The 11,586-nt window shown below is 39.3% G+C and overlaps 1 protein-coding gene across 1 annotated transcript; it reads right to left on the bottom strand.

Moving 5' to 3' along the window:
• Positions 1 to 809: 809 nt before the first annotated feature.
• LOC311033481 (uncharacterized protein) lies at positions 810 to 2,219 on the bottom strand (the record flags this gene model as incomplete). The annotated part of the gene is made up of 3 exons (XM_084040992.1): positions 810 to 934; positions 1,483 to 1,642; positions 2,016 to 2,219. 3 exons carry the CDS (start codon positions 2,217 to 2,219, stop codon positions 810 to 812), a joined length of 489 nt encoding a protein of 162 aa, XP_083897118.1.
• Positions 2,220 to 11,586: the final 9,367 nt, after the last annotated feature.

Raw genomic sequence — 11,586 nt, 5'->3', positions numbered from 1 at the left:
GGTCAATATAAAGACTCTGGGTACGGCTTATAAAATGTATACATTATTTCATAAAACATAAATATCTTTCTGGTACCACATGTATACACTAGGTTTATTCTCACATTTGAGAATTTGAGGGTTCTATACCTGGCTTTTCCGTCAACGTTTTGATTGGTCAGGCCCGTCAAGGTTCTGATTGGTCAGGCCCGTCAAGGTTCTGATTTATCAGGCAAAGGGACTATTCATGACATCACTATGATGTCAAGTTTTATTTTTTATTTCCTCAAGTTTTTGTATATATTTTTATTTTCTCATGTTTTTTTTTGTATATAGTTTTATTTTCTCATGCTTTTCCCCCTTCTTTTTGTGTATTTTTAACGGCGATAGTCCTGCTCTATACCTCGCTTTTCCATCAACGTTCTGATTGGTCAGGTCTGTCAACGTTCTGATTGGTCAGAACATGGCTATAAACACATTATAAACACATATTGATGACAAAATGTATCACAGGCGCCGCTACCTTCACACAGGTGTGATTTTTTTAGTAAGAACTTGAACGTTTCAGGTCAAACTCAGGTCTAAATGGGTTAGGGTTTCAGGTGGAGGAAGTGCCATAAACATATCTGGCCATTTATTTGCCTCGAACGTCAGGGCACACATAAACCTGGCAAATACGAACAGGATTGTCATACTCAGTACAAATAAAGTACAAATAAAGTAATCATTCAGAACTACATATTAGGATCCCAGTTCAACATGAACAAAACAGCTTTCCAAATAATGATCCAACTCCATGAAACCCACTGTCCTCCAAACCATTTGTCCTTTTAACTCTTTGGCCTTTCTTTTCTTGGTACCCCGCCATTCCTCTCCGGTGCATAACACAGCCACTTCTGCAGTGCATCTCTGTACAGCAATTCAGTCAACTTGCGGTCAAATTTATGCGCAGCCACTGGGAAAAAAAGAAAAAAGAATACTTGTTATAAAGATAAATAAGAAAGCTGCAGTGGGCACGTTCCATTCTAAAGTGACAGAAATGTCCAGTGTCCTTTTTAGTGTACCAGATTTTCAGGTGGCCTTAGGAAAAAAATCCACCATTTATGGCTACTCCGTCTCAGAGGAGGGCAGTGGACAGCTCAGAAACCTGCCTACCATTGACATCACATGTCATCATTTTCAATGTCCATTAGCTTGAAATGATGTCACTGGTAGGTTTCTGAACTGTCCACATGCAAAGACCACCTGAGAAACATTGAGTGAGACAGAAATGGTGCCATCTTATTGTGAGCATTACAGAGGAGCACTTATGACGTTAAGGTTGGAAATGTGTGTTTCATTAAGAGTGGATGCATTTTCCATCAGGCTCATTCCATGGTGAGAAAAATGCATCCAGTCTTATTTACTTGAGATAGAAGTTAAAATACCTAATTAAACATCCGTCATCAAAATTGCCAAATCCGCTGTAGTAAACCTAATGTTTTGAGGTGCAGATTTACTCACCAAACATGCAGTCCTGCATCAGCGTGTCCTTGAAGGCCCTCTTCGGTCCCTTTCCCTGCCAGTTGAAGACGCTGGCTAGACTGTTCGTCATGGTAGTGGATAGCATTCGCCGGATCATATTTTCTGAGTTGGTCCCTCCGACTAATGCCAGGCGGGTTGTCTTAACAGATTAGAGAGAAAATGGTTAGTGTGCTAAAGTGTACAGTGTGCTATGTCAAATGCACAGAATATAATGTTTTAAGTACACATTTTATGAATTTTAAGACCTTTTTATTAACTCTAAATAAATAAGACCATTACTGTGTCAAACAAATTAGCTAAATGAATTGTCAAATATTGACTAAGAAATAAATATCATCCCGCAAATCATTGCAAGGCGTTCTGAACTTGTAGATCGGCTATTTTAACAATATTTCTATGAAAAGCACACATCCAAGAAAAAAACAAAATAAATGCCTCCACTCGTACAATTCCAGACATTATAAGCACTTAGATTTCAAACAATACATTTAAGAAAATACAAAAATGTTCACCAGCTTTCGACGAACTGTTTCCTCCTTCAGTGCAGCTTCAGCCTCATCAAACTGCTCCTCATTGGTGAGTGGCAGCACAATGGGGAAGTTCTCTTCTCTCTGTGATTCAGGTCCAGCTCCGTGAGTGGATTTAGCCATTTCAGTCTTAATAAACTGAATGTCCCGAGACATTTGCTTCACCTCCACGAGTAGCTCTGTAAGCATCCTGGTGTTTTTGTTGATTTCCAATCATTTAGAATGACACTAAGCAACTCTGTGATAGCTTAAGTCTTTGCAACCCTAACTTATAGTAACCATTAACTGCTTAAATATTAAGCCTAAACACTATGACAAATTACATGAAAAAAGAAACAGTGACAAAGACTGTAAAGTCACAAGGGACATGTTTCTCAATGCATCAGTAAGGTTAAGTTGTTGATCAGAAAATGATACTTGCCTTGCAACATTTGACTGGGCTCTCCTCCATGGAATCTTCCCCGTGGCGTTTCAGGAACTGAACCTGAAGAAATCAACAACATGGCATCAGCATTGCACACATTGTCATTGTGTATGGGGGAGACGGGGGGTAAGGTGGAATATAGGCATCTTTACCCGGGCCAGGTGATCTGAAGTCAGCTGATCTGGAGCCACGTGCGTAGTTGTCGTCAAAGTCTAATAGAAAGAGAAAGGACAGAAATCATTGTTTACATTGAACATGAATTATGGATTTGTGCACAAAAAACAACATTTAAGATGAATGCATACCATTCCTTGCATGCTCTGATGGGTCCCTGTGGGTCCCCCATACAGCATGTCACGGGGAAAACTTCATATCAGAATATCAGTTTACTTTAACCCTTTAAGACCGGGAACGCATCTGTGTCATTTTAAGATTTCTTTGGATATATATATATTTTTTTTTTATCGTGAAAATGTGTGCAAATCTTTAGTTTGAATATATATATACATTTTAAATCGAAAGTTTTTAACTCAAATCTTTGCTTCTGGGGATTTTACAGATGTCTTCTAAATCCTTAAGTACTTTTTTTTTTTTTACTTATTTTTTTTTTTAACTTATGTTGCTATATTATATATTATATATATATATTATATCAATGGTTTTCAAACTTTTTTTCATGTCAAGGACCCCCAAAATAATATGTATTTGACTGCGGACCCCCTCCCATCTAAAAAATATTTTGTTCCAGGGACCCCCAGAAGATTTGCACAAATTGTCAGGATCTTTCTAAAAATAGCAGATTTACAAGCTCGAGCTTGTAGATCTGCTATTTTTGAATAGCCAAAGAAATCTTAAAATGACACACATGCGTTCCCTTCCCGGCCTTAAAGGGTTACATTAAGACAGATTGAAAATGACTTTATACTCGTCGTTTAACTATCCGAACCCCAGCATCCCCATTGTGTGGGGGGACATCACGCGTTGTGAGATTTGGTGTACAGTAGATTGAAAAAGAACACAGTGAGGTGAAGTGGTTAAACTGAAGTGATATATTGATGATATCCAAGTATTATCAAAGTATTCTGCGCCCACCCCCTGGCCCTGGACTTGTGTCAAGGCACCCTAGGGTGTGCAACGGGGGCCGGGGCACCTACTTTGAGAAACCCTGCCCTTGGACAGTTTTTTTTTAGGCTGCGACCCTCCAAAATAATCACATTTGAACTGGGGACCCCCCCAAAATAATCATATTTGAACTGGGGACCCCCCAAAATAATCATATTTGAACTGGGGACCCCCCACCCTGACAGGAACTTAGTAGGAGTTGAGGCGTTACATTTAGTTTGACTCCACAGATAAATATTGTGAAAATAGCAGATGTACAAGCTCACAACATGAGGCGTTGTGAGCTTGCAGATTGGCTATTGTTTTGGCTATTTTATATTATTTGACAATTTGGCCAATGTTTGACCAGTTTTTATAGTATGTTGTTGATGTTGAGTTTGTTGATTACTTTTCATGTAGGCCTAGTAATTGTGTTTTTGGTATTAAAAAGGTCTTAAAAGTCCTGTCAGGGGACCCCCACACCCAAAATCATGTGGGGACCCCCCTGTGGGTCCCGACCCACAGGTTTAGAACCAGGAAGCAGGGAGGGGTGGGGCTATAAGAGTCCTCTAATGGTCGGCCCCTCCTCCTCTCTCATATACAAATGTTTGTTACCCAGCTGTGTTTGAAAGTAAAACAACTCTTACAGTGAAATAAACAAGTCATTATGTAATGTTACTCCACATGGACGTTAAGTAGAGTTATATCAGCGTTTACCAGGCTGTTAAAACACACTGTGTGACCAGACTGAGGAAACATTATTTCCATCCAAATGAAATAGGTGAGTTTTCTACAGGTGTGTTAGCTACGTAGCTTAGCTAATTAACTGCTTAGCGTTAAGGAATTGATGAAATTGCGTGTAATCTCACTTTTCTTTGACTTGGTAAAAAAGCAACCACTAGTGAGGATGAAGCAGCTATTGCTGTGTGAAGTGAATATGAATCGAGTTTGTTTTAGCCCTGAAACATGTCTGTCATATCATGAGAGTCATGGATTAACTTCAACCTGGTGTTTGCACTTTTTTCATTTACGGCCCGTACATCTACATAAACGTTCATATTTCAAATATAAAGTGCTTACCGCATGGCCACGGATGTTACAATTATGTACGGGTCCTCAGAAGTACCCGTATCTTCCGTATTGTTTAATAAATAGCATTTTAATCCGGTCAGTGGCCATTTTCTCCGGCTGTCGACTATGCTTTAAATCACGTGACCCTATCGGTTGGGAGATGTATTGCAGCCTTGTACCTCTATGAGGAAAATGGCCACCGATCGGATTAAAATGCTATTTATTAAACAATATGGAAGATACGGGTACTTTTGAAGGGCTGTACATAATTATAACATCCGTGGTCATGTGGTAAGCACTTTATATTTGAAATGTGAACGATTATGTAGATGTACAGGCTATAAATGGAGAAAGTGCAAACACCAGATTGAAGTTAATCCATGACGGTCAGTGCTGCAACTAAGTACATGTACTCAAATACTACTTGAGTACAATTTTGAGGATTTTTTTTTACCTAACTGGGATTCCAATGTTCAATACATTTACTTCCACTCCACAGCATCTCAGAGATAAATATTTTACTTTTACTCCACTCCACTACAATGATATGAAAACTTTAGTTACTAGTTATTTTGTAGATTTTGATTATTACAAAGCATACATTAACCACTTCTGTGTGTGTGTGTGTGTGTGTGTGTGTGTGTGTGTGTACACACACACACACACACACACACACACACACACACACACACACACACACACACACACACACATATATATATATATATATATATATATATATATATATATATATATATATATATATATATATATATATATATATATATATATATATATATATATATATATATATATATATATATATAATATATATATACATACACACACACACAGACACGCACACGCACACACACACAAAATTAGCAGATATATAAGTTCATAACGTGTGAGCTTGCCTTCTTGCTATTTTAAAATATTTTGTATACATTTTGAAACCTTTAAAAGAGACATTTCTGCATAATGAGTACTTATACTTTGGTACTTTGAGCTATTTTTGAATTGGAATCCTGATTTCTTTTGGTGCTATTTTTGAATTGGAAAAGGAGCTTTTATTTAATTTACCTATGTTAACTTTATGAACTTAAATAATAATACGTTGGACATAAAAAAGACAATAGCATTTTAATACTAGTCATTTAAGCTACTAATATAGACTGAAGTAATTAAAGCGGGTCATGTTTGCATGTTTGGAATCATAACAGCTGAAATCAATAATATATCAGTATTCTGATATTAACCTGTCGGCCGCATTAAGTGAAGGTGGGGGCCGCATGTGGCCCCCGGCCGCCAGTTGCCCATGTATGTTGTAGTGTAGATGGAGGTTGATTGAACAGTAGATGGAAATGTCTATTGAATAGTAACCAGGTTCTGAGTGTTTTTAACAACTTTGTTAGTGGTGTGGTTTGTAATGTTTAGAGGTAGTGAGGAAGACCGCAGTGCTTATGAGTTAAAAAATGTTTTTTTTTTACCTAAGTACAAGTACCATTACTGCAATATAGAAATATTCTGTTGCAAGTAAAAGTCCGGAATTCAACATTTACTTGAGTAAAAGTACGAAAGGATTGGCATTAGGCTACAATGCACTTAAAGTACCAAAAGTAAAGTACTCATTGTGCAGAATGTCCCATTTCAAGTTCTCAAATGTATATCAATCTTTAGAAAATAGCAGATCTACAAGCTAACAATGCGTAACGATGCGACACATTGTGAGCTTGTAGATCGGCTATTTTCAAATGGCCGAAATGCATATAGGGCTGAAGTGGATGTATGTTTTGTAATGATAATCAAAATTAAAGCTAAAGTAAAGTTAGTAACTAAAGTTTTCAAATAATTGTAGTGGAGTAAAAGTACAATATTTGCCTATGAGATGTAGTGGAGTATTGGAAATACTCAAGTAAAGTACAAATAGTTCAAACAGTGTATCTAGAATGTTACAAAGGGCCACAGCAGCAGATCACATTTCAGCAAAAGTGTGTTGCCTGTGATGTATGAGAAATGAAGGCAAGAGTTACTAAAGGGCTGAGCCATGTAGAATTAATGGACTGCCTTAACTAGAACGCTCCTCCTCAGAGCACTGATTTCCGCCAATCTCCGCCAGGCTGGGTTGTCTACCCAGGGCCCACAAACTTTGGAAGTCAGTCATAGCCACTTGGAATGGGAAAAAAAATCTTAACTTTTCAAAGAATGTTAAAGGTTCTATACATTCATTTTCACTTTTTTGGGGGGGGTTTATGACCTCAATTACACCCAAAGAATCAGAACATTGAACATTCAGTGGATTTTCTGTCGTCTGGGGTTTTCTGAATAATTAGGCTGAAAAGTAATCTGAGCTTGGCCCAGTGAAGTCACAGCCGATTAATCCCGCCCACTCTCCTTTCCTTTGGGGGGGGGGGGGGGGGGGGGGGGGGGGGGGCGGAGTAGAGGCGATGATTGACAGGCAAAATCCCTCAACAGCGACACCCGTAGGCAAAGATTTCTTTTTTCATTGCAGTTGAAAAGGCTTTAGAAATGTGAGAGAAAAACATCTGCCATGGATCAATGGAGTGGAATTTTTTTAAACTTTTTATACACATTTGAAGGACCATGACAGAGACTTTTAATGTGTGGTAAAACTGAACGTCATGAAACCTTTAACTAATCTTCTTAAGGAATATTCAGAAAATGACAGTTGATAAAAAACAAAGTTTATATTGTAACGCTGGGGTACTATCACACATGTGTTTTATGTTCAGTGACCCTAAACCTCGGGTTAGCTTTGTGCTGCGGCAAGGGAATACATCTGGGCTCAGTGTGTTTGAGCTGGTAGCTTGCACATCGTCGCCTCGTCTTTCTAGCTTCCCCGCAGAGAGAAAGAGCGCGAAAAAAAAATACCTTTAAAAAGTAACAAATCAACAAAACAGTAGTGGCTACACGTTCTGAGGTCCAGATCCGCCCAAGCCCTTAATGTGATGTTACTTAGCACTGGAATTTTGTTATATTCATGTTTCTACTGTTTTCTGCACCCTCCTGTGAACCGACCCAGGCTGCCTGCATTCTCCTGTGAACCGACCCAGGCTGCCTGCATTCTCCTGTGAACCGACCCAGGCTGCCTGCACCCTCCTGTGAACCGACCCAGGCTGCCTGCATTCTCCTGTGAACCGACCCTGCCTGCACCCTCCTGTGAACCGACCCAGGCTGCCTGTGAACCTACCCAGCCTACACTAAGTCTTTTGAAGAGGAGCCTCTGTCTACACCTCCTATGACTCGTCTCAGCCCGCCTCCGCCTCTCTCTATCCATGGATTTAGGGGGATTCCTCCGCGCCGAGGCCCTGGGTCCGGTGGTCTCCACCGTCGACCTCGGCCCATCGGGGGTTTCCTCTGAAGACGCCTCAAGGTAGGAACCTCTTTAGGGCTGTCACGATTATGACCTTTGACTTGACGCTTGATTAACTGTCGCTCAAATAGTTGCGATTAACTATTTTAATTGCGTCGCAGTAACATTATGAATAAAACTTCGTCTGGCTTTTTTTAGGCTTCGTAAACAAAAGCCGAACTACAAGCTCAAAACGCCTCACGTCGTGATGCGTTTTGAGCGTGTAGTTCGGCTATTTCCACAATGTTTGGAAAATGTTTGAAATTATTATGAACGTTTTTCAACATGGAAACGATTATGACTATTATCCCCCAAAAAAAGCATTGCGGTTATCTCAAATACTTGCGATTATGTAATAATTGTGACGGTCCTAATTCGGTCCTTTTCCTTTTCCTTTGCTGGATGCTGCAGTTGCTTCATGCTGCAGTTTGTAATGGATGATGCTTGTGGTGTATTTCGTTGGTGTTGGATGCTGTCGGACGTATGGCGATGTGGTTAAAGATGTGTGCTCTTTTTTTCAGATTTGAAGTCTTAGAGACGTTGAATCTCAGACTATGTTGGTAGTGTAGTTGTTGTTTAATTTGCATTCAATATTTATTTTGACATGGCAAATCCAGGTCTCGACCTGGTAATTGGTCCATAAGACCAAAGGTCACTTTTTGGTAGGTACCAAAAAGACACTGTTTGGTAGGTCCCAAAAGTCACTTTTTGGTAGGTACCAAAGGTGACTTTTTTCTGGCTGGGATGGGGGGGGAACTTTGTAAATCCGGGCCTGGACCTGGTCATCTTAAAGGACAAATTTCAATTTCCAAACCAATGCCACTCGCCCAACTGTGGAATAAAATCAAAGCAAGGTAACTATACCCCCCCCCCCCCACACACACACACACACACACACACACACACCACTTATTGTTTGTATCTAATAATGAGCATTTTTCTTTTTTATGTTTGGTAGCTGTCTTTCAGGCGAGGAGAAGCCATTCCGGTACACTTCGGCAAAAAAACAGAAGGCGCATCCTTGGATGTATTCATCACACTGTTCCAGTGCGGTCGTATGGACCGCACTGGAACAGTGCTGAAGACGACGAGAGACTGTGTCTGTGTGTCTGTGTCTGTCTGTGTCTGTGTCTGTGCAATACGTTAGTCCGACAGACCATTCCTCCGACAGTGCATGGCTCCGACGTTTAATATACTAACCCTATACCTAACCCGAACCCTAACCCTAACCGCACGCGGATGCCACGTAGTCGGAGAAATGGGATGTCGGTACTCACATTTTTTTACTTAAGTTAAAGTATGTAGAAACACTCTGTTACAAGTGAAAGTCCAGAAATTCTAAATTGACTTGAGTAAAAGTTTTGGTAGTATTGGTATTAAAATGTACTTTAAGTACCAAAAGTAGAAAGTATTCATCATGCAGAATGTCCCATTTCACAAGTTTTCAAATGTATAAAATGTATTTAAAAATATGCAGATCTACAAGCGATGTGACGCATTGTGAGCTTGTAGATCGGCTCTTTTCAAATGGCCTGAAATGCATAGGCTATAGGGCTGAAGTGGTTCATGTATGTTTTGTAATAATAATCCAAATCTACAAAGTAACTAGTAACTAAAGTTTTCTAGCAATTGCAGTGGAGTAAAAGTAAAAGTACTTTAAATACTCCAGTAAAAATAAAATACCTCAAAATGTTGCTTTTGAAGGGATAGTTCATCCTCCGGTAGGAGACGCAAAGAGTCTGCTTTGTGTCTCCACACAAAGCATTGCAGTGCGATGTGTTTTTTAAGCTTATGGATTGGTTATTCATGCTTTTATTATTACCCTTATTATTATTTTTCAAAATAAGTCTATATATTTATATATGTGGTTTCTATACATCTCTCTTGTAAACTGATGAAATGAAATAATTGAGGAGCCAATGAGCTTGATTTGTCACTATGTGGGGGTGGAGCATTCTTTATAAAATTATAATGACTGACACCTGCTGTATTGCACCTGAGGAAGCAGAAGCGAAACGCGTTGTGCAAATAAAAAAGCAAAATCATACCAGAGGAGTGTGCGGTCCCTTCTTGTGAAGGTTTTCATCTTTTAGCTTCATAAATAGCTCTTGCACTATATATTGTTAAAATGTACACGATCTACACAATCTACACACTCACAACGCTTGCGAGCTTCAACGACTATAACTAGGGTATTCATTTACGCAAAACTAAACAAAAAAACAAAACAAAAATATATATATACAAATGGAAACAATGGACATACAGGGTTTCCGCCCCAACATTGACACAATAGGCTCTATGCACAGCAGCCATTTTGGAGAGAAATTGGGCCTCTTCTTACTTCCTTCACAGGTGTTACCAATGATACTAATGAAGGCTTTGTTCCATTTCATGTAGCACAGTGGTTCTCAAACTTTTAATTTCAAGGACCCCCATAACTCTGAGAGTGTACACTCTCAGAGTTACACACCTTTTAAAATGCACAGTAAACACCCTGACTATGTTTGACCAGAATGGAACAGAGCCTTCATTAGTATCATTGGTAACACCTGTGAAGGAAGTAAGAAGAGGCCCAATTTCTTTCCAATATGGCTGCTGTGCATAGAGCCTATTGGTATAACCCCTCTTTTCACAGTCACACGGGGAGAGAAGCAATGATTTGCAAACCCATTTATGGATAAAATTGAAGAAGGCCGGAATAATATTACTTCTGCCCCTGCCACCCTGGGGAAATGTATGTGTACAATTCATATCCAACGCAGACTTCTGAAAGCCGTGATGCGTACAGGGAATAAGAGATAGTGCTAGTTGAAAAGTGCATTATTTGCATTCCACTGACTCAATAATAGTACTTTAACCCATGAAGACCGGGGAATGGATCTGTATGTCATTTTAAGATTTATTTGGCCTATTCAAAAAATAGCAAATCTACAAGCTCATAGCGTGGCAGAGCTTGTAGATCTGCTATTTTTGGAAATAAATTGTGAAAATGTGTGCAAACCATTGAAAATATATTTAGATTGTTAACTCAAATCTTTGCTTCTGGGGGTCTTTGGAACAAAATGTTGTGAGATGGGGTCCACGACCACGGCCAAATACATATCATTTTGGGGGTCCTTGACATGGAAAAAGGTTTGAGAACCACTGATATTATAGCAACATACGTTTTTTCAAAAAACTGTTAGGATTTAGCAGATTGTATAATCCCCCAGAGGCAGAAGATTTGAGTTAAAGAGTTTGGCTTTAAAAAAATATTTCTGTCAGATAACTCACGAAAGATTGAACCAATATTATAGACCGAATATATTTAAGCAATATAATAGAATGAGAATACAAGTGTGGATGTAATATTTTATTTTGGCGTTCAGGCTCTGCTATATTTTTTCTCCCTGCTCAGCACAATCATACAGCCATCATTAACCATTAAGAGCAGGGAGATAGATATACATAACAACCCCCCCTGGGGAACAGAACAATAGCAGAGCCCACTGGTGGTGCTGGGGTGGTGGTGGGAGCAAACGCTGCCTACAACACCTATGAAACACAAAGCAGACAGAACACAGATGAAGGTGAGCTTAAATAAC

Source organism: Gymnoscopelus microlampas (assembly GCF_963454915.1).
Source record: "Gymnoscopelus microlampas genome assembly, chromosome: 18".
Lineage (NCBI taxonomy): Eukaryota > Metazoa > Chordata > Actinopteri > Myctophiformes > Myctophidae > Gymnoscopelus > Gymnoscopelus microlampas.
Note: the sequence above shows the minus strand (reverse complement) of the source record. Positions and strands in the feature narration are given on the sequence as shown.